Below are 27,665 nucleotides of genomic sequence, written 5' to 3'. Positions count from 1 at the left end.
GACAGCCCTTAGTGGCGGTGGGGGGTGCACAGAGCACAGTGGGGGGTGCACAGAGCATGGTGGGGGGTGCACAGAGCATGGTGGGGTGTGCATGGAGCACAGTGGGGGGGTGCATGGAGCACGCTGTCCTTGCCCGTCCCTCAGCCCAGCCCCTGTTGGGTTCCCTCCTCCCAAAGGAATACTGTATAGCCCCGACCATCTGTCTTCATCCATCCATCCTTCACCAGCCCAGCTCTCAGGAGCCCTGGGTGCAGCCATGGCCCTCACTTGTCCAGCTGGTAGGACATTGAAGCCCTCCCTATGCGCCCCTGCTCCTGTTGTCCAGCGCCTCTCCTGGACAGCTCGGGCTCCATGGGTGTCGGCATCAGCCACCTCGGGTTGGTTGTGAGGTATTTTGAACGAGGCCCTTTGAAATGTCCACATTTGTACTGCCCCGAAGACAGGCCCTGATTTGGAGATCAACGTGGGGGGACAGGCCGCAGGGCCCCATATGGCTGGACCTCCCTCCATTGCTGTCTCGGGTCAGTGGGTGTGGCCTGGGCCTCTGCCCTGCGCCTCCTGAGGGCTGGTGCTGCGGGCGGCCCTCTGGCAGCTGGGCAGCAGGTTCTTGATGAAGGGGGCCTGCGTAGTGAATCGCTGTGCACCCCCAGATAGAGAAGGGAAGAACACATGACGGACAGGTGGCCTGCATGGTGCCTGGACGGAGAATGGCAAACTAGGTAGAAGGGGTGCTAGGTGTCCGGGGGAAGGGTGCCGGCTCCAGCAGGGAGGGTGCCACTGGGGACGCAGCAGAGCAGGTCTAGGGTCACTGCCCTGGGGAGACGGGTAAAGGCAGGTCCATGAGCAGCAGGTGCTTCCAGAGAGCGCTGACCGCTGTGGGGTGCCTACGCCCTGCAGTCAGGGTGACATCTGTGACGAGCCAGAGGGGACGTGGGGCTGAGGGTGCATGCCTGCTGGGAGGTAGGTGCGTCAGGGGACCTAGGAGAGGAAGCAAGGGGCCCCGGGCAAGGTCTATCCCAGCAGCCCAAACACATCTGCCTGGGGGCGCCCTCTGAGCAGGCCGCCCTGGGGGGCTTGGGCACTGTCAGCGAGGGGCGCCCTGCTTCCGCTAGGCCTGGAGTCCTGGGCGGTGGTTGTCCAGGCCGTGGGCCGATGTGTGTCGGCCAAGGGCTGGATTCAGTGTCAGGAGAGCATCCGTTCATGAGAAATCTTCACGTCCGTTGGCATTTCCCAACCACCTTTTACTTCAGACTGGGAGCAGGCCCACAAAAAGTGTCAGCGCACAGCAGGTGGAGGCCCAGGCACGCGCCCCAGCCCACCCATGTAACAGAGCCGCTGGCCTGTGCAGTGGGGGTTAGGCGTTCGGGTGGGCTGCGCATTCCCCAGGTCAATTTCCAGGGACTGCCAGGAGAAGCCACCCCAGATGCCCTCCTGTGCTCCTGCCCACCGAGAGCTCTGGCATGTCCAAGCCCGCGGCCTCTGCACAGGCCCCTTCCTCCAGCCATTGTCCCCCGGTCAGCACAGCCATAGGCTGGCCTAGGTCCACAGGGAGGGCCCTGCCCTGGCCCGCGGTGAGAGGGTGCCCCAGCAGGTGCCCATGCGACACGGCCCCCACCCTGCTCCACAGTCCTGCACTGGTCACTCAGGCTGCATAACGAGTCACCCCAACTCAGCTGTTTAGAGCAGGAGTGTCCATTTGATGGTTTCTGAGGGCCAGGACCCCTTCCGCTCCCGTGGACCGCTCCTGCTTTGGACAGCAAGGTCCTCTGCAGATTCCTCTTGGCGGGGACCACACATGGCGTGGACTCTGAGAGGGCTCGTGGGGCCACCACCGCCCCTCGCCTGTGCTGGGCCCACCCAGCCTCCTCCATAGGGTCCCCACGACATGGGACAGCCAGCATACCCCCTGGGTGGCCAGTTCCCAGCGTTCACCTGTCACTTGTGGTCCTAGGTGTGTCTGCCTTCCCACCTGGACCCTGACCACACGTTGCTCAGCCACATGGGGCCCCTGGCCTCTCAGCTCAGCCCAGGGCAATTCAGCCCCTGCCCCCACCTCTGCCCCCCTCGCACCTCTAGGCAGCATGAACCAAAGCCTGCGGTCCAGTCAGGTGACCAGGCCATGGCTGTCTTCCTGGAGGCTGGACACGGAGGCTCTGGGCAAGCCTGTGGGGACCCCTTCAGGCCGTGGTCACGTGGGCCAGGAACCACAGCTGGAGGGCGGAGCAGGCTGGCGAGTGGGGTGGGCGCCAGCCTCGTGCCTGTAGGACGCCGAGATTCAATTATGTGGGACAGGCTGGGACACACGGTTAGGAATTGATGTTAACACCATTCTGGTTAAGACTTTTTGTGTCGATAAATAATTCATAAGGCAGTTAGCGCTTTGAGTCTGACAACACGAGAATATATGAATACAGTCGACTCTGCAAAAGGTCAGTGCGTGTGGCGGGCCGGGGGCCATCTTTCATTCACTCTGTGACACAGGCTCATTAATTATTCCAGCCCAGCAAGGGCTGTGTGGGGAGAGCCACTAATGAGAAAAAGGGAGAGCGGGTGTGATGTCTGACACGCCAGCCTCGGGTGTGGAGGAAGAAACGGACTGAGGTCCCGGTAAGACCCCTGAGATGGGAGCAGAGGGTCCCTGCCTGTCTCCCTGCAGCTCAGGTGGGGCTGGGATGGGTGGGAAGGGGTGCCAGGGAACCCCCAACTCGGGGCCCTAAGGTGGCCATTCTTGGCCGTCCCCAAGCATTTGTTGAGCAGTCACTGCAGGCCAGGTTCCCAGGCCAGAGAACTAAGAAAACCCAGAAAGCCCCTCTCCTGGGGGCCACACAGGGAGGGGCAGGTGGGAACAGGTGAAGGGAGTAGGGCGTATGTAAGTACAATCATATCGCCCTGGGGGAGGCAGGGTCAGCTGGGGCCCTGGTGGCCTGTGGGGACAGGAGACGTCAGGTTTGTCCAGGAGCAGTGGCGTGGCTGCTGCTGTGCTATCAGGAGCTACGGTGGGACAAATGGTCACAGAGCAGGGTGGGGTGGAGGGGCAGTGGGGGCTCGGGGAGGGCTCCCCAGAAGGACGGGGCTGCACCACCCGTGCTGGGAGGCAGCGTCACGAGGGGTCATGCGGTCGGGCAGGCGACTGGCCAGGGCGGACTTGGGCGCATGTGTCCTGGCTGCCCTGCCTGTGGCGGGTGTGGTGCTGTGTGCGTCTCTGCTAAGTGGGTCCCGTCAGCCAGGCCGCCTGTGCTGGGCTATCAGCTGCAGTAACTTAATTGCTCATTAATTGGGTAGTTAGTGCTTTGTTTTTGCTTTGAAGCCTAAACACTCATGAAAAGTGAATCAGCTGGGTAAATAAGAATGGGGTGTTCAGGATCCCATGTCCGGTTCGTGAATAATGAATCGTGCGTGACTGACTCCCTGGCTGAGGTGGCAGCGGGCCGTCTGGGGCCCAGCACTGGGGCGTTCGTCCAGTCTCAGCCACCTTGAGGGGGTTGCTGGCGTCGGGCCTGGCCACACGGGCTGCATGAAGTCCTGGGTGGGCTCCCCACTGCTCTGCCTCAGTTTCCCCATTCACAAGCAGGTGGGTCTGTGGGGGGCTGACTGACATGCAGAAGCCACCCACGTGACCAGAGGCAGCATCACCCCACGCCCATGGAGCCCCTTGCCAGCGGGATGTCAGCGGGGTCCCCTCTGCCTCCCCCACTCCTGCCACCCTTGTAGGCCCAGGATGCCACCTGGCAGAGCCCAAATCCTGGATGAAAATGGCCTTTTGATGACTCCCAGGCTGCTCCTGGGCCCCAGCCTCCCGACGGAGGCTCCGCAGAAAGCAAGGCAACAGCTCGCGCCCTTGTGGACGTAGTCGGCGGGCTCCGGCAGGCTCCCCCACCTCCTTCCAGGGCAGCTCCTAGGAGCAGAGTACGCTAAGACCCCCTGTGGGGCCTCAAGAGGGTGTGGTCAGTATGCCTGCGTGGGGACACGAGGCCCTGTGGCAGGTGACCTTAGTGCACAGGTGCCATGCACACACTGGGACACCTGGTAGGCCACCCAGGGTAGAGCACCCCCTGGGCTGGGTGCCCCAGTGCTCACGCAGGAGAGGCCTCAGCACGCCTCAGCGTGTCGGGACATGCATGCACACGGCTGGCCAGCGGGCTCGTGCGTGCACACAGCACACGTGAGCCATGAGGACACGCCCAGGCCCAGCGAACGCTGCTCACAGCAAGGACTTGTGCACCCGGCATTCCCAGGTGTCCCCAGGCCCATGGGAAACTCGTGGGCACACCTCAGCCCACTTGGGTCGGCCCAGGGTCAGCATCAGCACCGATCTCCAGACCTTCCGGTTCCCACGCTCAGGTGGGCTGAGCAGAGTGTTCTGTCACTTTCCACACACACACGGCCCAGGGTCCTGCTGCCGTTCCTGGTTCCCAGCTGCTCGGGCCTTTGCAGGCGACAGTGCCCATTGGGACCGAGTCCAGGCTGGTAAGGAGCAGTCTGGCTGGGTGCCGCCCCTCAGCCCTCTGTGACCCCTGGAATGAGGCAGATTCATCTGAGTGGGACGCTGGGGAGAGGCAGAGGCAGAGCTGGGTGGTTTCAGTGCCTTCCTGCAGGGCAGCGCCCGGTCCATTCCCTGGGACTGCCTCTCGGCCCGTCTGGTCCATTGCATAGCACAGGCCCACAGGCGGCAGGAGGGACTCCCCCCTGCCCTGTCGTGCCCTGCCCACCCACCGTGGGCATCTCTGGCCATTTGACGAGCAGCCGGCCCAGCGGCCAAGTCTGCTAGCCCATGAATTTTTCATGCTTTTGTTTGAGAAATGGGAGACAGGCGGCCTTCCTCTGAGCTGTGCTGTGAAGCCGTGATGAACATTCACACGGGGGGAACGAGGCCATTTCTGCTGCTGCTGAACCATGGTGCTGATCGGTGTCTCCCCATCGGGCTGCCAGGCGTCCTGCCCACGCCAGCTGCCAGGTTCCTGGAGAGGCCTGGGGTGGGGGCCGAGCCTAGACCTCCTGTCGGGGGAGAGGTGTCAGTGCCCAGGCCCTGTGGGGGCTCGGATGCCACCAGAGGCTGGTCAGGTGAGACAAGGGGAGGAGGAGATGACGGTGATAGTGAAGGTGACAGCAGTGATGACGAAATGACGGTGGTGATCGTGGTGATAATGAAGGGGGTGAGGGTGACGATTGTGACAACAGTGACGATGGCAGTGATGACCCTGACAGTGAAGGTGGTGATGGCGAGGTCATGGTAGTGATGACGGTGGTGATGAAGGTGATGACGATGACAGCAGCGCACATTTATGGGACCCGACTGCCACCAGCTGCTCCTCTGAGTGCTCTCAATACACGGAGTTGTTTAACCCCAAGCCCCACCCACTGAGGGGGCACCGCCCCCTGTCTCTGCAGATGGGGAAACTGAGGCTCAGACAAGTGAAGCGAGCAGCCGAGGCTGTGTAAGTAGAGGAGGCAGGATGGAACCCTGTGGTCTGGCTCCAGAGACCTCCATGTGCTTCTGTCCCCAGCATGTGACAAGGACGAGTGCTCGGGCCTGGGAGTGTCGGGAGAGGCAGGGGTGGGGTGCCCCGAGCCCGCGGAGTACTGCCGAGCACTGTCCATGTGGCTCCGCATCTAGGAAGATGCAGGACTGGGAGATCGTGAGAAATCTGCAGATTTTGAAAGGCTAGCATCAAATTGAAAAAAAAGACCAAACCAAGCTCGTCTGCAGCCCCATCCGGCTTATGGCTCCCAGGCCTCGTGTCAAGGCCATTGCCCACCCATGGCTGGGGATCTAGGAAGGCCACCGATTGAGTGTGGGAGGTACCATGAGTCCCACGTCATGGCACATCTGTGAACATGGGTGATATGTGGGGACCCCTGGGCATGGAGGAGGTGAGTTTTGGGGCTTTGGGGCATGAGGCCCTGAGCCCCCTTTTGCCTCTGACCTATCACTGAGTGGTCTTGAGTGCCCGGTGGGGCGCCTCGCTCCAGCCACAGGACATAGGAGCACGTGCCCAGCATGGCCCCTGAGCAGAGGGAGACGCTGAGTCTGGTGGTGCAGTTCAGTGCCTTGCCCCAGCCTCTCAGTCGTCACCTGGCCCCAGGCATGCAGGCTGGGGTCCTCGCGTGACACTGACTCAGCCAGGACTGTGACCCTCTGGTCTGACTGAAGGACACACAAAGAGGATGGCCCTGGACAAGTGGTCCTCTCGAGTCACTGCCTGAGAGGCCAGGCCAGGCCAGGAGGAGCCTGCAGGCCAGTAGAGGGGTGTGCTGCGTGTTGGTGGGATTGGAGCCTAGGGAAAGCAGAGAAGGGAAGGGCTGATGGCAGGATCTCGTCATTGCCAAGGAGGGCTTGCCTTTCTGGCCTCATCTGTCAGGATCATGAGAGCAGGCCTCTCAGGACGGAGAGACACCTCCCTAAAACGTCCAGGCTTGGGCATTCAACCAATCCAGAGGGAAACCCCTTGTACTTAGCTTACCTGAAAATGATAATGATACTGGCGGTGGTGGCGGTGGTGGTACCATCCTGCTGATCATGCTGAGGATATTCAGCACTATCCTAGTTTTTCCATTTACTCATGGAAGCCACACAGCAATCCTGTAGGTAGGCTATTGTCTCTGGTTTACAGAAGCATAAACTGAGGCATAAAAAGGTCAAGGGACTTGCCCAAGGCTGCACAGCGTAGGTGGCAGCACAGAATCCGCAGGCATTTGCTCCAGAGCCCATAGCATGGCCGCCCCACCGTGTCCAGCACATCCCCTTGGGACCTGAGGTGTGCGCTGTCCTCGGGACTCCCCCCCTGGACCCCACCCCGACGAGTGACACTCCCCGGAGCTGCCCCGCCCCGCCTGACCCGGGAAGGGCGTCTCCCGCAGGCGCCTCCTGCGAGACAGACGTGGCCCTTTTCCCTCCGTGCCTGATTAATCGCCTCATTCAATTCCGACTCTATCGCAGTTGGACATTAATTCAGTAGGACTTAATAACGTGAGTTCATTTATGACACAGCTTGTGCTGGCTGACAACGGGTGCTCTTTGGTTAATTACAGGGACCTTGTACTCACTGGAAAGCCCCTCGCCCCCTCCCGGATGTCAGGCCATTAACTCTCACCGGTGACACTGATTGTCCACGAGCCTTGGGGACAGATGGGAAACTGGGCCTGGTGTGGTTCCGGGTGCCCCAAATGACAGGCATGTGCACACGAGGCCGATCCCGCGCCTGTTTGATGGGGGTGCAGGTCCCCAGCCCAGCTCTTAGAGACGCTCGCTAATTAAGCAGGAAGAGGACTGATTGAGGTTTGTGGCAGCTCCACCAGGGGTTCCGTGATCTCTGTGCCAGGCGCAACACCCGGTCAGGTTCCTGACGTCCCAAGGCCACGACCCGTCCGCACCCCTCTCTCCTGGCCCAGGACCTTGCTGAAGTGTTGGCCACCACCCTGACTTTCCCTGTCCCTGGACGCCATCACGGGCGATGGAGCATCCATGTCCCAGCCCAGAGTACTGGGTCCCCCGTGGCTCCCCAGCCTCGTCTCCCATGCTCCCCTTTCGCCTTCCTGCTGTGTCCCCCACCCCAGCTTTCAGCCACCCTACTCCACCAGGGCCAACACAACTCCACCAGGGCCTCTCATCACGGCTGTGGGACTGGGCCCACGCGTCCCTCTGGCCTATGTGACAGTGCCTGATGGCCTAGGTTAGCTAGTGGAGGCCACCACACGGACTGCATCACGCACGTGGGGGAAGCCCGTGTACGTCCTTGAGATGTGTCCTCGGCAACGGAACCCACTTGACGCGAATGTGTCATAATTGCAGTCGCTGGGAAGGCATTTCTTTCTTCTTATTCTTTTAGGGGGAAATTGCTGTGGTTTCTAGAGCAGTCTTTCCTTTTAAAGCTCTGCTTATGGAAAACGAAACCAATGGTTTGTTTGGGTGATCGTCAGGATCTTCCCTTAACCGGCCGAACTAACACTTAGAGCGGCTTCTACTCAGGCGTCTTGGGGGTGAGCAGCCCAGACGCCCTCCCTGCTGGGGCACGGGGCTGGCTGCAGGGCGCAGTGTGGTCCCCGCGTCTGCTCTGGAGTGGGTGCGCCCCACACTGCCTGCTCCAGTGAGCTCTTTCGTCTCACCCCTGCCTTGCCGGCCCACAGACAGCCCAGGGCTTTGACTGAGCTCTGTCCTGGGGCTCCTGCTGCCTGGGGCCCCGAGGCCCTGGGCCCACTTGCCGATGCCCCCCCACCCCCCAGGGCTGAGGCTCCCAGTTGGTGTGGGGCTGCCAGAGCCTCCCATCGTTCCTCTGCCTCCCGCACTTGCCTTCCCACTGCCCTGGTGCCTTTCCGCAGCCAGTGTGCTGTGTGCCGTGGGGCGCTGACTCACCCCCTCTTTCTCTCCCCCCACAGTGTGACAGTGAGAGCGACGGGGACGATAAGGTAAGCTCCCCCTTCACCCTCCCGCTTCCACTGACCTCTGCCCCAGCAGGGTGTGTCCTGGAGACCTGGCAGAGAGGTCTGGTTCTCCTGTGGGGGATGCAGGGGACACACGGTCTCCCCAGGTGTGGGGGCACCAGGTGCAAGAGACATCGGTGGTGGGGTGCTGCCCAGAACTGTGGGCAAGGCCTTGCTCCTGCCCCGTCAGCGGCCGTGTCTGTGCAGGGCTCCCTGGCATAGGGGGAGTGGGGGGGGCAGGTTCTGTGGGGCTCAGCTCAGCCCCGAGCGTTCCCAGGCTGGGGCCGTAAACGTGTAAACATCACCAGAAAACACCTGCCGCTAACAGCAGCATCTGTGCCTCGCAGTTACCCTCGTTTTTCCGGGACAATGAGGGTCCCGCTAATTGGGATTCCCATAGCTGGAGTTAGCGCAGGAATAATCCCGACCTTCCCACAGCCACACGGCAGCCCCGCGGCCTTGGTCCTTGTCATTGGTCATCTGTGGGGGGAGAGGCCGTGCAGGGCTGGAATCTCAGCAGCCATTTGTGGGGCGGCTGCTGTGCGCTGAGCTGTGTGCTGTGGGGTACAGTGGGCTGGGGGGCCACTTGGGACCTTGAGAAGCCGCAGCAGGAATGAGACCCAACGGGTGCAGGGTCCACTTGTCCCAAAGCCCTGATGCAGAGGCAGAGACCAAGGGCTTAAGGAACGTGACGAGGCCACACTGCTGGGCGCCAGGCGGGCTGGGTGCACCGTCTTTGGCAAACCAGCGAATGCCCCACCTGAAAGAGCCTTAGGTGGTGAGGCTGGTGGGGCTGGGACCCTCGTCCTCGTGGGGGCCTCTGCGGAGGCTGGGTTCTAAAGAGGACCAGTAGTGTCAGGCCGAGGGACGTGTGCGGGGAGGGCGCTCCGCGAGAGGCCGACAGGAGGGCCAGCTACGCAAGTTGTTGTGAAACGGAGTCAAGTTTCTTTGCAGGCCTGGCTGTATGGCCCTGCGTCCCCACGTACCTGGTGTCCGTGCGTAGGCCCAGTAGGAAAGTCCCAGCTGTGGGCAGACAGGCGAGTGGCCTTGCCTGCGGGCGCTCAGTGGATAAGAATGTGAGCACGCGTGGAAAGAGCTGGAAGGCCGCCCAGCAGGGAGAGCAAGGGTGGGGACGGGCCTGCGAGGGACCCCTGGGGTCCAGGTGACGAGCCGTGGAGGTGGTGAGCAGTGAGAGCGCGCATCTTATCCCAGGACCTGGGAGGGGGTGGAGGAGCCGGCATGGGCAGGTGAGGTCTGAGACCCCCAGAACATGCCCTCCAGGTGAGTTTGCCTGGAAGCCCTGCGTGGGGTCGTTGTGGTCTGGACCCTCTGAGGAACGTGGCCAGAGGGCAGGGCAGCTGGCAAGTGACCAGTATTGTCTGCAGGCCTGGGAGCCTTCCTCTCACTGTCCTCTGGGTGAATGGAGCCTCGGGGCCGGCCCCCCGAGGCGCCTGTGTGGGCCCCCACCGCCCACAGCTGCCTTGGGTGCAGGGACAGGTGTGTTTCTGTGGACTGTCGTTCTCCTGTGTCTTTACTGAATTAGACTTGGGCACTTGGGGAAGTGCTGAGCTAACTGGTCACCTCTAGTACCTCCTTTAATTTAAAACCGATTTGCAAGAACTACTCTGCAGCCAGGGCTGCTCTGAGGAACGTGGGGGGGTGCTTTCTGAGGCCCTGAGGCTGCTGGCTGCTCCCGTGCAGGGGCCCCTGACCTGTGTGCTACAGAAGAAACAGCTGCTGTCCCAAGCTCGATCTGGCACCGTGGTCAGAGCTGGTCCTGGACAATTTCACTGTCCACCCCTGGGTCTGACCCTCATAGCAGCTCCGACTGTGCACCGAGACTGAGAGGTTACTTCTGCATATGGCCCAGGGTCAGCAGGCTGTGACCAAGGGCTAGTGGGCAGCTGTGGTTAGGCCTCCTCCACACTCACGTCTACCCGAGAGCCCTCAGGCCAGGCCGGAGTGGGATCCCAGGGCCTGCCCAGCCCAGCCTGGCCCAGGGACGATGGGGAGCTCACTCTGGATGGATCTGGGGTGGGTCTGGAACTGGTGGCTCTTGTATTTCTGGCAATTCCCTTTTGTGGTTTTTCAGGAAGGCCGGTTCCCTGTTTGAAAGCCCTCTGCCCAGAGGGGCTGGCTGGGGTCTTGCTGCACTGGCCTCTTTGCTGGGCCAGGTTCGGCCACTTGGCCCAACCCCCATGGGGCTTCTGTCTGGGCCTGGATGACTGTGGGCCCTGGGAGAAAGGGCAGATACTGGCCGAGGGTGGAGCCCAGCCACCCCTACAGCTATGCGTCAGCCCGGCCACGGCCACGGCCAGAGTGAGATGCCCTGAGTGGTCTGTACAGGTGATTCGGGGACACGCCCTGGCCCAGGGAGTGACAGCCCCTGGCTCCAGGAAGATGCAGAGACCCCGTTGTCCCCAAGAGGAACTCCCAACTCTCCACCCTGTCTTCTAAGGCACAGCTACCAAGTGTCCCCACTTAGGGGCTGCATTTGCTGCTGTGGCAGGACTGGAATCAACGGTGACTTAAGAAAGGGTCCATATTTCTCACCTAAAAGCCCAGATGTGGGCCCTCCAGGCTGGCATGGACTGTCCTTGGCTGTCAAGCTCCTCTGTCTTTCTGGTTGGCAACTCTTGGCATATGGCTTCCATCCTCAGTCACCGCTTGGTCCATGGAGGCAGCTGTAGCACCAGCCATCTGATCTGCATTCCATTTCCCCTGCACCATTGATCACACAGACAGGCCACTCCTGCACTGTGAGTCAGTGGGGCTGCAGCATAGGGAGGGAGGGAGAGGAGGAAGCCCAGAAGGATCCCACTTTGTAAATCACAGCAAGAAGTTCAGGTTTGTTCCAACTGCATCGGGGTGTCACCATCCCAGGAAGTCCCTGCCCCATGGCCTCAGCCCTCCTGGTTGCATGTGGACACTGACTGTGCACCATGAGTCTCACCCGTGGTCTAGCATGGCAAGGGGGCCCCGTTACCCGAAGCTGTTTGGCTCTGAGTTTGGGGGAATAACGAGAGACCCGAGTTCCCCTGTCTCCCTTTACCTGAGCTGGTTTCTGGGCGATGAGTAACTGAGCAGGGGGCCCGGTGCACACTCACCTGGGACCTCGGGCAGTCATCGTCCTTCCCTCCTGCACCCCAGTCAGGCTGACCTGCTAGAGGGCAGGGACCCCCTCTGGGAGCAGAGAGAAGGGCCCTGGGCGGGCACCCTGACTTCCTGTGTGTGATGCACAGCTAGGTGAGGCCGGCTCCAGGAGCGGGGGTCGGATGAGGGAGGCCAGGGGTCCACAGTATTTGCAGGTCGCCAGTCCTGACTGTGGCTGCAGGGTTGTGGGAGGAGAGCAGCAGTCGCCTGCCGCCTGCAGCTCCTGGCACCCACGGGTGCCTCCCAGCCCTCTCTCGGCCCTTGGGAACTCGTGCTCTACACAGTGGGGACAGGCTTGGCTTGTCACATTCTGTGATGCACAGCGGACTAGAAACAGACGGTCAGTCAGGGGCACTTGGGCCGTTCTGGGAGGGTAAGCCCAGGGAGGAGGGGCAGCCGGCTGTTAGGCAGAACGTGAAGCTGACAGCCCACGAGCCTCCACGTGACGGGGCGGTCTGGACGGGGCGGCAGGAAGAGCGGCTCCAGTCTTCCAAACCCGCCAGGGTCTGAGGTCAGTGGGCGGCCAGGCCCCTCCCTCTGCTCCCCTGGGCCCCTGCCAGCCCACCCAGCCCTCGCCCACTGGCCTTTGGCTCTGCCTCTGGCTCAGGGTGCAGACATACTGGGGACATTCCATCTCTAAGACAGACAGACGGAAGCTGTCGAGGCCCCTCTCCAGCCAGCTGCAGCTATGGGGGCTGGCGTGCAGACAGACAGACAGACAGGAAAACTGCTTCCCCTGTGAGTGCCCTCCCTGCCCTCCTAATGGACCAGACCCTGGCCATGGGCGCCCCCACTCCTCTCCCCCCAGCCCTGCTCTGGGGCTCGGCTGCTGGCAGGGAAAACAGCCTGTGCTGCCAGAAAGCCCCGCTGTGAGGCCGCGGTAAGTGTCTAAATGCCTTTTTATTGGAAAAATATGGGGTGAAAAATTGTGTAGGGCTCTGTAGGCAGAGCTGGGCCCGCACTGGCTGCCGTCTGCCCCAGTGGCCGGCCAGGTGGCTGGGCTGGCCAGCCTTGTCCCCATTGCCTGTAGCCACAGCCCTCCCTCGAGGGGAGCCTGTCTGGACTGTCTGCCAGACCCCTGGCCAGGACATTCTCCCCACACTGGGCCTCAGCTGGTTCCTGGGAATGGGGCGGGGCTGGGGGTCCCTCCATGTGAGGCCGGGGAGGCGCCCAGCAAGCCTGTCCCACCCACTCTCCCCACAACCTCCAGCCACACTGGGCTCCTCACTCGGGCCCTGTCCTCGGGCTCAGGAGGCGTCCCGGTCACACCCCCCGAGAGGCAGCTGCATGGGAGTGTGCCACTGTCACCACTGCCACCAGCTGCACAGGGTCCCCAGGGGCTGAGCTTCCAGTGCCCCCAGTTGTGGGTGGAGCCCCTCCAGGGACCCTGTGCCCTTAACGATGGCAGGTGCAGTTTAATATTGGTTGTGAAGCCATAGCGGGGGTGACTATGTACCCAGTGCCACCACAGTGATCTCTGGAAGCCTGACATGCGTCGCTGTGCCCCCAGTGCTGTGTTTCTCTCTCGAGAATCTAGTCCCACTCCATGTCCTTCCAGGTTTCTAAGCTCATCAAAGCTTTCATATCACAGCTACTTTCCTTTCTCAACAAAATTAGAACTGCCCCTTGGGGGCATCACAAGGACTCGGCCTCTTCTAGGACTATTGGTGCCCAAGGTGGCCTGAGGAATGATGTTTAAAACGAAAACCGAATTATTACAGGAAGAAGGGCTTCTCCGAGGCCTGGGTTGGCAGTGGGAGAGAGAAGCCAGGGTGCGTTGAGCCAAGGGGCTGCAGCCTGACAGACAGACCTGGGAGCTTGTCCTGGATGGGGTGACGTGGCTGGGCTGGGGCTGTCCCTCCTTGGACAGCAAATCTCCCAGCTGCCGGTGCCTGGAGCTGTCCCAGCCATCGCCACTCAGTTCCTGCCTGCTCTCCCCACCCCCACTGGCTCCTGGAAGCCTTACTGCCAGGGCTGGGGTCTCTAGCTAGCCCAGGGGAGTGGGTGCAGCCTGGATGGCTGCGGGACTCTGGCCTCCACCTCTGCCTCTGTCTGTAGGAGGCATGACAATAGGACACATTCAGGGATCAGGGTTCAGTAGCTTACTTCCTGAAGAGCACCTGACTTGGTGTGTGTCTGCCCCTAGGAGGCTGGGGCCTGCCCAGGGCTACACAGCAATGACAAAGCTGGGATTCCGCCTAGGGCTGTGTCCCTGTCCTTTCCTCCCCACCCTTCCCCTCCCTCCATGCAGGTGTCTCTAGGTCTCACCATCAGGCCCCAAGATGGGCAGGAGTGACCACAGCTCAGCGCCCCTTCACACCGAGGGCCCCTCTGTCCTCATAGCACCCTGTCTGGGGTCCCTAGTCACCATCCCACAGAGCTGACATCTGCAACGGAACAGCCCCGTCCTCACCCCGAGAGGCCCCACCACACATTCCCCGTCCTCCTCACACCTGGCTGTCCCAGCAGCTCCCACTGGCTCCTTGCTTCCCAGGCCCTGTGATGGATCCTATGGAGGGGTCTGACCTCTCTCCTGCTTAAATCGGGAGCCTCATCCTCTAACTCCCGCGTGGGCCCGCCCCGCCTGTGGTTCCTGCCTCTGGGCCTTGGCACTGGCCGTGAGCGTCCTAGAGCGCTCTCCCGAGAGCTCCCCTCAGCCTCCTCCTCCTTAAGGTCTCAGATCAAATGCCCCTCCTTGGGGGGACTTCCCTGAAAGCCTGGCCCTGTCCTGCTCATGGCCCTTTACTGCCACGCCTGCCTGTCTCCCTTTGCGTCTCTGTGGCTCCCAGACTGTGAGCTTGTGTCAGGACTGCTGCTGGGCACCTTGTGTGCCCCAAGGCTGTGCCTTCTGCATTTTGTCCTCATTGAGGTCCTCGATGCAAGAGGAAGAGTTTCCTGTGGCTGCTGTGAGAAGTTACCACAAATTTGATGGTGACAAGACTATAGACTGGCAGGGTCTCATGGGGCTCCGTCACCGTGGGGGCTCGGCTGGTCCCTATCTGCCTTCTCCAGCTTTTAGAGGCACCCACAGTCCAGCATCCCTGGCCCGTCCTCCGTGTGCAAAGCCAGCAGTGTGGCATCGTCCACTTGTCAGGACCCTGGATTGCACTGGGCGCTCCCAAATCTGATTAGCAACCTGAGTTCTGCGTTGCCACGTAAGGTTTGCCATTCTCAGATTCCCGGGACTGGGGTGTACCATCCGTCCCTCGGAGATCCCTGCTGCTGACCACAGGCGGCTGGGGACACCCTCTGTTGCCCGAGGCCTAGAGCCAGACTGCAGGAGTCACGGCCCTGCTGGGGTGCAGTGTGGTGGGCGAAGGGACACACAGGCCCGTGAGGCAGAGCCCCCCACACCTTACCCCGTGGGGATTCTCCCACCAGGGTCCAGAGTCCCAGCTCTGCTCTGCTGCGCTCTAAGCCCATGGAGCCTGCAGCCACACTGTCCCGGTTCAGATCCCAGCTCTGCCACATTCCAGCTGGTCCCCCCTTCGGGTCACCTCGCTTCTGTGTCCTCATTGATGAAATGGGGATGACAGTGGTGTGTCCTCACAGGACAGGTGTCAGGCCCCAGTGGCTTCATAGCCACAAGGTCTGAGTGCAGCACCTGGCATGGCCAGTGTGGTCTGTCTGCTATTTTTACGGCAGGAAACAGCAGGACTTTGGGAATGACATCATGGGGAGGGAGTTGGAAAGGGAACACATGTATTTGGTCCATAATTCAAACAACAAATGGGTATAAGCTGGCCCTGTTGGCCATCTCCTCTGGTTGGAGATTTCCTGCGGGTGTGCAAGTGGGAATGTTCGTGTAGATTTAGCCGACTTTGAGAAGGAGCGCGCTGGCCCAGCATACAGGTCTGGAGCTGGCTTCCCAGCCAGACCTGACCTGGTGGGGCGCCCCCATCCTGGTGCCCTGCGTGGGTTTCTTCACGGCACCTTTGTATGGGGACCTGTGCTGTTGATGGCCTGGCGCCCGCATGGTGCGCCTGGATGGGAGTCGGGCACACACTCGGTCTTCGCAGGCGGCGGGGGTTCCGCCTGGATCTGAATTCGACTTCCGCCCACGGAGTGGCCCGGCGGCTCCCGGGCGGTGGTCACGGCTGGCGCTACTGCCAGTAGCCGTCTGCCGACGATAACCGCTGGGACCCTGCCTCCCACCTTGCATCCCGGTCCAGCAGCGGTGAATCCGAAGGTTAGGGAGGGCGGAGCTTACATAGGACAGGTGTGGGGGCTCGGCCATCCTTGAAGTCCCAGCTCCTCGACCTCGCTGCTCCGTGACTCGGTTTCCCCCTCTGTCCATACTCGTTGCCGTGAGCCTGCGAGGAGTGGGGCCCATGAAGCGCTCCGTACGGCCAGCACTGCGCGCCCTCACCGGGTAGCGGCGGTGGGATGACCATCGCTCGGACCCCGAGCCGGCGGCCCCGCGCGGGCAGATCCGCGCCTCCGGGCTGGATTAGTCGGGCCTGCCCGCGCCCCGCCCCCGCCCCTCCCGCCCGCGCTCACTCGCGGCTGCCTGCGCGCCCGCCAGCAGTAAGTACCCCCGCCGCCACCGCCGCCAACGCCACCGCCACCCCGCGGGCCCCGCGCCGCGCCCGACGGCGCCCGGGGGCCCAGAGCGCCCCTAGAGCCCCCCAGAGCGCCGAGCCGGCGCGGCGGACATGCGCTCCCCGCGCGTCCCCGGCCCGGGCTCCGGCTAGGCAGGGCACGCAGGAGAGGGGCCACCTCGACGGGCCGAGACCAGCGGTGACCCGCGCTTTGCCGCCTGCGTCCATGCCTCCCGGCTTCAGCTCCGGCTCCGGCCCGAGGACTAGCCGCGATCGCCTGCAGAGCGCGCTGGACTCGGGGCGGCCGCGCGGTGAGTGCGCGCTGGTGGCTCCCGGGAGGGACTGGGGACTTTAGGGGCCGGGGTCGAGAGAGCAGCCGCTCCCTCTGGAGAAGCGAGGCGCTGGAGAGGCCCCCGGCGCTCTGCCCACCCCGTCCCTCCCCGGAGCCGGGTGCGGAAGACCCAGCGTCCCTTCGGTTGAGCCCTTGGGGCGCACGTGGCGACAGGCGGGCAGGGGTGCAGCCCGGCAGAGGGTCCCGGGCCTCGGCTGTGGGGCCTGCGGTAGAGGCGGGGCCGGGCGTCGTGGGGGGCGCGCGCCTTTGTCTGCGCCCGGACGCGGTCTCGGCCACCCGGGTTTCTGGCGCCTGCCGCGTTCACCTGCCCGGAGTTGGAGTTCTTTGTCTGGGGCGGGGCGCGGCCGGCGGAGGCTGTGCCGCGTGTGTCGGCAGAGGCTGCCCCGCGGATCTGGCCCTCGCAGACAAAGCGCGCCGTGATCGCCGCCCACGGCCGGGATTACTCACCTCAGGAAAGTGAATGCTGGCCCTGCCACTCTCCCTGCCGGGCGTACCCCGCCACCCGGACCCTGAGCCTGCGTCCGGGGACCTCCCACCTGTACTTTGGCCTGGTATGACCTCTTCCTTCCACCCCCAAATAGGCTCAGTGTCAGGACTGGAGATGGATGTAGCCCCCTGGGTCACGTCTAGAGAAATAGTCGTAGGGAAGTTATTATTTCAGGGCTGGCGGCTGCTCTGGGGCTGCCCCCGGTCCGCCCCCACCCCCCGCCCTTGAGTCTGCTACTACCTCGCTCCACACCGCTCCTTTTGGAACGGAGCAGAGGGCCTGCGTGCAGGGGCGAGTCCCAGCAGGCGCACCTCTGTACCTGCACTGGGAAGGGGCTGCAACCTCCAGAGGTCCTGTGCCTGCGGGTGTCTGTTGCGTCTTCCCGGTTGGGGGTGGCTGGGGCCGGGCCAGATGCCAGGTCCTCACCGGTGCGGTGGAACCCGGGGGTCCCTACCCAGGACGCCTGCCGGAAGGGGAATCCCTCAACTTCTCTGAGCAAACTTTTAATTGACAGAGTGGGGTGTGGGGACCCGATGGACCCAGGAGAGTGGCCTTTCTGCCTTTGCCAGGGCAGCATCCCGGGGGCCTGACCTGGTAGGTAGGACATCAGCGCCACCCTTTTCAACCTGCAGATGACTGCTGCTGACCGTCTTCCCCAACCCCGCCCTCACTCCCCCTGATTTTTCCAGTGTGGGGGGCGCCACCTCCTGGCCCTGGGAGCCCATGCTCTGGCCCAGGCCTTGAACCGAACCAGAACCTGGCTGGGGGAGTCAGGGGGGGGCCAGCAGCCTGAGATGAACTTGCCCGCCTTCCAGGCTGGCACCAAGAGGAGCCATGCCCCATGAGAACAAATGCGTTTTCTGAGCGATGCCTCCACAATGTTCCCTTCTGACACGGCCTTGCTCAGATAGTGGCGTGCGTCCCGTGGTGATGCTTGGAGAGGTTCCACCCAAGGAAGGCTCTGCAGATCTGCCACTGGGTGCTGTGGGACCCAAGTTTCACACCCGCTTCCCTTCACCCACCTAAGAGGACATCCAGACCTGGTGGCTGGTGGTGGGCACAGGCCTCCTTGCCCGGGGCCCACACTCCAAGGGTGATGAAAGCTGCCAGCTGGGCCCAGAGCTCTTCAGTCCATCTGCCACCAAGGGGAGATAGAGGCCCTGGGGCAGTGGTGCCAAGCTGGGGACCCTGGAGGCTGCTCACAGGGTCCAGAGGGGTTCTCAGAGCAGCCGGTAATGAAGACTTTAAGGGGGCGGCCTCATTGGGGGGAGCCCCACTCTCCTGGGTCCTTGAGGACCCAACCTGGAAGGCATGAGGGTGTGTGGGAAGCCCTGGGCCAGTGGGCAGGCAGGTGACCCATGCGCCCTCAGGTGGGGTACAGTGGTCGTGAGTGCACCTGGCCTCACCCTCAGTTCCGGGCAGATTTGGGTCAGTGCCTGAGGTGTCCTCACTGTGCAGACAGACCTTTCTGCTCAATCGGGATGGGCCCTGAGGGCAGGCAGGGCTGGCACTGCCAGCAGTCCCCCAGGATTGACACCCACCCCATCCTGCTCCTGCAGAACCCCATGGGGACTCCTTTGGGTGAGGTGACAGTCCAGGGACTCGAATACCTAACAGCCTATACTCACCATACAGAATGTGCCAGAAAAAACAAACCAGTGTGGAAACAAATGCAGGAAGAGGTTACGGCCGTGGTGTCCCTGTGCAGACACGTGACTGGGCCTGTGTCCACCTGGTGTGCGTGAGGAGGTTGCAGGTGGCCTCGGGGTCTGGCCGGTGGGTGGGGTGAGGCCTGTGTCCCCGCCCTCATGCACTGTGTTCGGGACTGCATTTGCCACTCTTTTCTTCCATTTGGGTTTTGGGGACGTGGTTGCTAAGAGCTGACCCCATTGCAGCGTGGTCGTACAGTGCCCGGCTGCGGCGTCATACGTTTATGGTTTGTTTTTACATTTGTGTCAGTGATCGGCTTGGAGTTATTCTAGTGTGGGAGTAAAATGGGATCCCGGCGGCCCTGTCCGAGCAGCGAGCTTGTCACACCCCATTCGTTGGGATGACCCACCATTCCCCAGACACTCGCAGTCCCAGCGGCAGGGCCCACAGGGCCCGTTTGCTCAGATTCCCGTCTCCACCTGCCCACCTGGTGGGTCCTGCAGCCGCATAGCATCTTGGGGTCAAGGTTCTTCCTGCAGCAGAATTTGTATGTGATAAAACGCACCTGTTCTAAGTGTACAGTTTGCTGCGTTTTGACAAATGCTGCAGCTGCATACTCAGCGCCACAGTCAGACAATGTCTTCATGGTCCCAAAAAGCTCCCTCCTGCTTTTCCCTTTACGTTTTTATTTATTGTGCCAAGATACACATGAGAAAATTTACCATCTTACCCATGTTTAAGAGTAGTTCGGTGGCAGTAAGCATTCACATTGTCATACAATAACCACCACCACCATCTCCAGAACTTCCCATCTTCCCAAATTGAAACTCTGTCCCCATTAAACACTAGCCCCCAGCCCGTCACCACATCTTCCTTCTGTCTCCGTGAATCTGCCTCGTCCATGGGCCTCAGGTGAGTGCAGTCGCACAGTATTTGTCCTCTTGTGACCCGCTTATGTCACTGAGCGTCATGTTCTCAGGGTCCATCCACGTTGGGGCAGGGGTCAGATTGCCCTTCCTTTTAAGGCTGACTGGCGTTCCCATGTGAGTGGAACACGTCTTGCTTACCTGTCCATCCTCAATGGACACTTGGTGACTTCCACGTTTTAGCTGTTGTGAGAGCCGCTGCTGTGAGCGTGGGTGTGCCCGCCTCTTCCAGACCCTGCTTTCAGTTCTGTGGGGCATACAAAGTCTGACAATTAAGGTCGTGAACTCATCCTGGAAAAAGTGCTCCATACCTCTTTGCTGAATATCACTACGGTCACCTTCAAAGCACTCCCCTTGGGAAGCTATGCACCCACGCCAGCGCCTAGCCACTCTTCAAAGCAATTTTGGAACTCTTTCTGGAATGGCCATCAGAGCTGTCATTGTATTACCCTTGATGCCCTGAATGTCATCAAAATGTCTTCCTTTCAATATTTCCTTTATCTTCGTGTAAAGAAAGAAGTCATTGGGGGCCAGATCAGGTGATTAGGGAGGGTGTTCCAATACAGTTATTTATTTACTGGCTAAAAACTCCGTCACAGGTAGTGACGTGTGAGCTGGTGCATTGTTGTGATGCAAGAGCCATGAATTGTTGGCGAAATGTTCAGGTCGTCTAACTTTTTCACTCAGCCTTTTCAGCACTTCCAAATAGTAAACTTGGTTCACTGTCCAGTTGGTACAAATTCATAATGAAGAATCCCTCCGATAGCAAACAAAGTTAGCAACATTGGTGCAACAAGTTCGCGAACTTAATTGTCAGACCTCGTAGACCTAGAAGCGGACTGCTGGGTCACATGGGCACCGTTTACTTGATTTCTGAGGAATTGCCACACCGCTTGCGACAGCGGCTGCACATTTCACATTCCCACGAAGACTGCACAAGTTCCTTGGCGTTCTCTCCAGTGCCCGCTGTTTTCCGGGTTTTGGTTATGGCCGTCCTCCTGGGGTGCAGCTCTGGTACCTCAGACTTCCACCCAGTGGCACCACTGGCTGCTTTGTACACCCTTAGGGTGTCTGTAGACACAGAGCACTGGTCCCGGGCTGGGGCTGTGAGGTTTGGGGTGAGGATAATATTCTAAAACTGAGGTAGTGGTTGCTCGTGGCTAGGAACACATTAAAAACCTTCAGTGGGTAAATTATATGATTTGTGAATTATAGCTTATTGATGCCGTTTAAGAAAAACCAGAAAGAAAGGTCTACTGGGGGCAGCCTTATCTGGCTTGTCCCGTGAGCTGTGGGGGGCCTCATGCTACATATTGAGGGGCCACGTCCGCGCCCAGACCTGTGACTCAGGCAGTCTGAGTAGTGGCGAATGGTGTTCTGTAGTCTCTTCGCCCCTGGGGCACCGGGGGCCAGCCCTGGCTGTGGGGGGTGGGGAACCTCCTGGACTCTGCCCCATCCTTGGGTGCCAGGCCCAGCCGAGCTGTGTTCCTGGTGTTGGCACTGCCAGGAGGCGCCCAGATTGCCAAGTCCCATCCCCCTACATGGCGGGGCCATGCTGAGCCCCCACGTCCCTGCTGACTGGGGCATCGTGGTTCCCCCATTGCAGGCCAGGTCCTATGTGGCCACCCTCCCACGTGGGGGCTGTGTGCGGGAGTGCATAAGTCTGACCAGTCCTGGCAGCCCTCTTGTGCCCAAAACCTGCCCAAAGCTGCTTCCCAGGTGCCAGTGGCAGGGGGTAAGGACTAGGTTCACCCCAGCCCCCGGGGTCCCTCTGGCTCTGACCCTCCTCTCTCTTGCAGGTGTCTGTGGGTTCCGAGAAGCTCTTTGCCCCGGCAGCCGATAAAGGTAAGCACCTCTGTGGCCTGGGTCCCGGCCCGGGCAGGGATGGGAAACTCCTGAAGTCACAGCAGCCCAGTGGGGCCGTCTTGGGTCAGGTTCCGGGAGCAGAGCATGAGGCCAGAGATGGTCCTTCCTGCCTCTTCCAGCTTTTGCTGTTGCCTGCAGACCTGTGCATCCCTGGGCTGGCGGCTGTGCTTCTCTCACTGCATTTAGGGCCCACAGTGTTCCAAGGCAATCTCATCTTGAGATTCTTAGCTTGATCACATCTCCAAAGACTGCTTTTCCAAATATTGTTCCGTTCACAAATGGTGGGGTATAGTTTGGACATGTACTTTTGGCACAATTCAGTCCACTACCAGGCTCCACTCATGAACCAGCCAAGGCTTTGAGGCACCCAGAGGTGCATGTCGGGGGTGGTCACTGGCAGTGCTCACACTTTCCCAGTGAAGGGTGGAGGTTCTAGAAGGTTCTGGGAGAACTGGGACATTGGTGGCTCACGCCTGTCTCTTTCCATCCTAATGGCTGCTCTTGCTTCTTGAAATGTAGGAAAGACAGGAGTGCAGGGCCAGTGTCCCTGGGGGCAACAGATAGAGGGGCCATTTCCTGTTTGCACAAGGGAGCAGCATCCCAGAAGCCCCAGCCCACCTCAACCTCGCCATCTGGCTGCGGCCTGGGTCACAGGGCTTCACTCAGCTGAGAAAGTGGGTCTGCCAGCAGCCCGTTTGGGTGGCCACACTCAGCCACCTGGATTTCCACTCTTGGGAAACTGGACATTGTCCCTGGAGGCAAAGCTGCTCAGATGGGTGGCAGTGACTCTGGCCTGGACTTGTGCCCTCCACCTGGAGTGCCTCCAGCATGTGACCTGAGGAATGAGCAGGCAGGAGCTTGAGGTCATGACCTGAGCAGAGGCCCACAGCTCCAAGAATTGTAGTCATTGGCAGGTGACGAGGGACCAGGCCACGCTGTCTGTCCCCTCCCCACCCACCCAGGCAGTGTGGGGCAGCAGCAGCTACCTCCGTCCCCAGAAGGAGGCTCCCTCATCCGTGGGCCCCAAGAGGGTGACCATGGGTCACCTGGGTCATTCCAGAAAGAGTGGACCAAGGCAGGAAGCAAAGTTCCAGCCGAGGGTTGGCAGCCAGGTGGGACAGGTGGGGAGCCCAGCACCCTTCGTGGGCCCACTCCGCTGCACATTGGTGCCCCCACTTGTAAAATGGGTCACCACATCCCCTGCTGGGGTTGCTAAGAACAGGACACTTACAGGCAGTTGGCCCTCTGGGAGTGAGCGGTGGGAGGCAGGGCCCTGGCAGAAACGGGCGACGACAGGACCCCTCACAGGCAGTGGCCTGCATGAAAAGAGCCAGGGCCTGCCGCTTACTCCGGCTCTTCTCTCCGCAGGCCCCACGTTGGGCGAGAAGTCCGAGGCCAAGGCCGGGGCGGCGCCCAAGGTCTCGGGCCTGGAGCGCAGCCGCGAGCTGAGCACCGACCCTCCATTCCTGCCCTCGGTGCGCAGCCCCGCGCCCTCTGTCGGCCCCGCGCTGGGCGCTTCCGCCAGCCCACTGATCAAGAAGGAAGCCCCCGCCCTGCTCCGCCTCACCCCGCAGCCGCTGCCTGCGCCCCCGCAGCCCCGGGCCCCGCTCCCGACACACGTGCCTCTCCCGCTGGGCGCCTTCCCAGGCCACGGCCACGGCCACGGCCACAGCCTCGGCCAGGCTGCGCACAACGGCCTGCACAGCCTCAGGTGGGCGCGGGGCAGGGCCGCGCGGCGGGCGGGTGGGGGCGCGCGCAGCGGGCGGGCACTGAGCCCCCATCCCTGCAGCAGGAGCAGCAGTGCCAGCAGCGGCGCCAGCCTCGGGCTCGCCAAGCACGCGTCCCTGTCGCCGCACGGGCCTGGCGCCCACCTCTCTACCTCACACTTGGCGCTGCGCTCGCAGGCCCAGCACCAGCACCACGCGGCGGCCATGTTCGCCGCCCCCGCGACACTGCCCCCGCCCCCGGCGCTGCCGGCCAACAGCTTGGTCATCCCAGGACACCCCGCCGGTAGGTCCGCAGGCCCTTCGTAGGGACAGGGGTCACTATCTGTTCCCCTCTACTCCGTGGTCAGTGGGGAGGGCCGGACCCGAGAAGGGTGTCAACCTCCGAGGCACAACCTCCCCGCCTGCTCCGGATTCCTTGCCGCCCCCCTCAGGGCCCCAGCACTCTGGTGGCCCCAGCAGGCCACCTTTCCCAGGGTGGCCCACTGCCCGTGCAGACGAGGCCGTGCATGCATGGGAGCAGGTCCTGAGCCAGGCAGGTGGGGGCGGGGAGGCTGCTGTGTCTTCTCATCTTTCATCTCTAGTGTGTTGGGGACCGAGGTTCTTTGGGGGTGTGGGTAGAGCCAAACTGTGGAGTGGGGGGTCTGAGGTAAACAGTGCCCCGCCCCCTGGATCGGCAGATGCTTCCTGGGGGTCACGTTTTAGGTCATTCAGAATTTCTCCCTGGGTCTCCTCTCCAAATTCTTAGTAACATTCTCAGTCAGCCCAGATGGCTGGGGCAGTGAGCACAGTGGCCCGGCATGGGCCAGGAGACTGGTCTGGGTGGCCTGGCCAGGCAGGCTCCCTGTGGGCCTGAGCGGGCCCCAGGCTCACCGTGTTCTCTCTTGTCTTTAGATGCCAGCCTGTTGATCTCATTCAGCCAGCCAATCATGTATTGCCAGCCTCATGCGGGGATTCTGATTGGTACATGGTCACAGGCACCTCTCTTACCTCCACCCTGGGGCCCGCACGTAGCCAGTGGCCACCACGGCTTGGCCTGCCGAAGCCGGGAGTGCCAGGTGACTATCCGCCTCGCCCCGCCGGGAGCCCGCGGCCGACGTGCCTCTCTGTCTCTCTCTTTTTCTCTTGTAGATCACGAGCTGCTCAGGCAAGAGCTGAACGCGCGTTTTCTGGTCCAGAGCGCCGAGCGGCCCGGCGCCCCCCTGGGCCCGGGGGCTCTGCTGCGGGCGGAGTTCCACCAGCACCAACACACACACCAACACACACACCAGCACCAACACACATTCGCCCCCTTCCCCGCGGGGCTGCCCCCGACGCCGCTCCTGCCGCCCGCCGCAGCCCGGCCGGTGCGTAGGCCCCCGTGCAGGCGGGCGGGGCGCCCGGGCGTCGGGACACAGGCAGGCACACACAGACACTCCGCCCGCACGCACGCTGCCCGCACCACCCCTCTGTGCATCTGTCTGTCCAGCCCCTCCTGGTCTCCCTCTGGTCCCCCTGTCCTGGGCTTGGGCGGGCACCCCATGTCCACATGCGTGTGACATGGCCTGGGGGCCCGTTGTCCCCACATAGGGTCCTCGACATCTTGGTTTGCAGCAGAGCGTAGGCCTGGAGGCCCAGACCAGACTGAGAGGCCATGGGAAACAGGCCCCCCTCCCGGGATGCCCAGGCCGAGGCCTGGTCTCATGAGCTGGCTGCTGTGAGGGGTGCGGGCCCCTCCGCTCCCACCGGGCTTTGCCCATGGCCTCGGTGTGTCCCACAGCTTGACCACCAGCCCTGGGCTCCATGCCCCCCATCGTGGCTGCAGCCCCCTTTTCCTGGTCTCAGTGGGCACAGCGGGAGGCCCACATGGACAAATGTGCACCATCCGCCTTCCGCGGTGGGACCACTGGGACAGGGAGGGGCTGCACCCAGCCTGAGAACTCAGCCCCGCAGCGCCAGTTCCGGGCCACGGGCCAGCTGGCTGCAGACTACCAGCCGCAGGAGGCAGGATGGCCACCCAGGCACCGCCTGGCCTGATGGGGTGACGGGTACTGGGCCCGTTGGAGGGCATTGGCTTGCAGGAGGAGGTCTCACCCACCTCCTTCTTCCCTTCCAGTTTGACAAGTACACGCCCAAGCTGGACAGCCCCTACTTCCGACATTCCAACGTGAGTGTCCCTGCAATTCTGCGTGAACTGCTGCAGGGTGGGGGCAGGGCTGGGCTTGCAACTGCACGGAGACCTTGTCTGTTGCCACCTGCCTACTGCGGGGGGTGGGCAGTGGGGGAGACCAGAGGGCTGGGCCAACGTCCCCACCAGGACGTCCGAGCTTCCCACCAGAGCCCTGGAACACCCTCCCTACTTCTTTTGCAGTTTTTCCCGTCCTTCCCTCCTGCCATCCCGGGACTGCCCACCCTGCTCCCACACCCAGGCCCCTTTGGGTCCCTGCAGGGCGCTTTTCAGCCCAAGGTACCAGCTGCTCCCAGAGGTGGGGCGGGCACGGAGGCATCCCCAGGGATAGGGGTGGCAGCGTGCAGAGAGGACACTGGACATGTGCACCCCCTGAGGGGACGCAGCCTGTGTATGGAACCCCTGGACCTCCAGTCTGGACCACAGCTGGTGGGGCCTCTGGTCAGCAGGGTCCACCGGAGCCAGGCTTCATGCCTCATCACCCACCTCAGCCGGGAGAGCTCAGGGTTGGGGTGAGGTATGGGCGGGGCTGGCAGAACAGGAGGAGGCCCCAGGATTGGGCTTCTTCTCACCTTCCCTGGGACAGGGTTATCTCGGCCCTCAGCCCAGATCCTGGCCTGGGCACAGCAGCTTCGAGAGCCCTTTCTTCCTGCTTTGACAGAAACCTTTGGGCTGAGGGTGTGGTGGGAAGCTGGGCTGCCCCCGGGTGGCCATGTGCAGGGCAACTCGGCAAGGTGGGCATGGGGCCTGGGGGCCCCGCAGACACGTCATGCCCTGTTCCTCTCTCCTCAGACTTCAAACCCACTCGAGGTAACAGGCCGGGCCAGCGCTGTCCACACCCTCCTGCAGAAGGGCCCTGGGGTAGGTGGCAGGGGTGCCTCTCCCTCCCTCCCCCTGTGACATCCCGCCAGCCCGGCCCCCCTCCCGTGGAGGCGTGTCCCCACCCACCCCTGGGGCTCAGCCACCAGCAGAGCCTGGACCTAACGCTTCCTCTGTTGGTGACAGGTGTCCGACCCGTACCGGACAGCAGTGAGGGTGAGCGTGTGCACGTGTCCTTGGGAGGAAGGGGTGTGGTGGGGCCTCAGGGGGGTCCATGGCTGGGGAGTACTCTGGGTGCCTCTGAGTGGCTGTGGGGGTGCCCCATGACAACAAGACTCGGGTGACGGGACATGAGGCCCTGGCCGCGCACTGAATGTCGCCTGCCTTGTCGCAGAAGCCGGGCAGGTGGTGCGCGGTGCACGTGCAGATCGCCTGGCAGATCTACCAGCATCAGCAGAGAACGAAGGTGAGCCCAACCCGCTCGTCCTGCCACCAGACCCGCGGCGTTCACACACGTGGGTCTGAGCCCCTCAGGTGTCTGCTGCTTGCCCCTTGCCCGGGCGCTGGGCGAGGCTGTGGGGTCAGAGCTGGGGAGGAGGAGGAGGCAGCATGGCTCGTGAGGAGCCCCAGATCACGGCCCATTGGTGGGTGGGGCAGCCATGGGCACCTGTGCCGGTGTCCCCAGTGAGTCCAGCCCTCCCATGGGCCTCTGACACTGCCGCCTATTCTTTCCCCCAAGCATTTATTGAGCACCTGCTGTGTGCCTGAGTTTTTAGCACTGAACAAAGGAGATTAAAAGCTCTTGGATGCTTGTGTGCTTTTGGAAGGGACCGAAAGTGAGCAAGAGGCCAGCTCGAGGTGCAAGGCCATCGCTGTCCCAGAAGGAGGGGGGCAGGCGCCCTGGCTGTGTAGGGGCTCTGAGCAGGTTCCCTGAAAGACACGGAAAAGAGGCAACCACAGGAGGTCTGGAAACCATTGGCAGGGGAATGGGGCATGGTGGGCGAGGCCCCTCACGGGACCAGGACGGGGACAGGTGACCGTGTCATACAAGGGTCCTAACACCCTTTACTGCCATCTCAGGTAACACGTTTCCTCCATGCACAATATGTCAGTCACCATACCTGAATGTGCTATGAAGTCCAGGTCAACAAAACAGACTGTCACAAAACACTGTGTCAGTATGCAGTACTCGTGTGGGACCCCTAGAAAGCCAGTGAAGGAGGCTGGTGTCCTCGCAGGGCACAGAGCACCCCTGTGGCATTGCCACCAGCGAAAGCACCTCCGCTGCCAGAACTCTCTGCGGGGAGCGCGGGCTCCAGGCAGAGCCAGGAAGGCCTCGGGGGTCATGCTAAATTCAGTCAGTGGGAAGCTGCGTGGGTGTGTGCCTCTGCGTTTTCAAATCAGGTCTCCAAAATCTCACCACAAAGTGTTTGCAATGACAATAGTGTCCAGATCGAGGCAGCTAACGTAGAGGAACATAAAGCACAGAGGATTTCAAAGGCCACAGACAAAGGAAAGTGCGAGGGGCAGCGTCCTTATGGGTTATGTGTGAGGACAGCGTT

The 27,665-nt window shown here is 61.9% G+C and overlaps 1 protein-coding gene across 10 annotated transcripts in view; it reads left to right on the top strand.

Annotated features, from left to right (window-relative positions):
- FBRSL1 (fibrosin like 1) overlaps positions 1 to 27,665 on the top strand; it is a 67,040-nt gene that overhangs the window by 33,103 nt on the left and 6,272 nt on the right. For 2 of the 10 annotated variants that reach the window (XM_033097491.1, XM_033097484.1), the window contains 11 exons: positions 8,374 to 8,403; positions 21,327 to 21,372; positions 22,762 to 23,104; positions 23,183 to 23,403; positions 24,012 to 24,080; positions 24,249 to 24,463; positions 25,213 to 25,263; positions 25,468 to 25,563; positions 26,077 to 26,145; positions 26,290 to 26,319; positions 26,498 to 26,569. In XM_033097491.1, coding sequence (XP_032953382.1) covers positions 8,374 to 8,403; positions 21,327 to 21,372; positions 22,762 to 23,104; positions 23,183 to 23,403; positions 24,012 to 24,080; positions 24,249 to 24,463; positions 25,213 to 25,263; positions 25,468 to 25,563; positions 26,077 to 26,145; positions 26,290 to 26,319; positions 26,498 to 26,569 — 1,242 coding nt within the window. Of the gene's footprint in view, positions 1 to 8,373; positions 8,404 to 21,326; positions 21,373 to 22,761; positions 23,105 to 23,182; positions 23,404 to 24,011; positions 24,176 to 24,248; positions 24,464 to 25,212; positions 25,264 to 25,467; positions 25,564 to 26,076; positions 26,146 to 26,289; positions 26,320 to 26,497; positions 26,570 to 27,665 lie in introns of all 10 variants that reach the window. The other 8 variants (XM_033097493.1, XM_033097488.1, XM_033097485.1 and 5 more) reach the window with 7 other exon arrangements.

The sequence above is a fragment of the Rhinolophus ferrumequinum genome, chromosome 25 (assembly GCF_004115265.2).
Source record: "Rhinolophus ferrumequinum isolate MPI-CBG mRhiFer1 chromosome 25, mRhiFer1_v1.p, whole genome shotgun sequence".
NCBI classification, from domain to species: domain Eukaryota; kingdom Metazoa; phylum Chordata; class Mammalia; order Chiroptera; family Rhinolophidae; genus Rhinolophus; species Rhinolophus ferrumequinum.
This window is presented reverse-complemented; position numbering and strand designations above follow the sequence as displayed.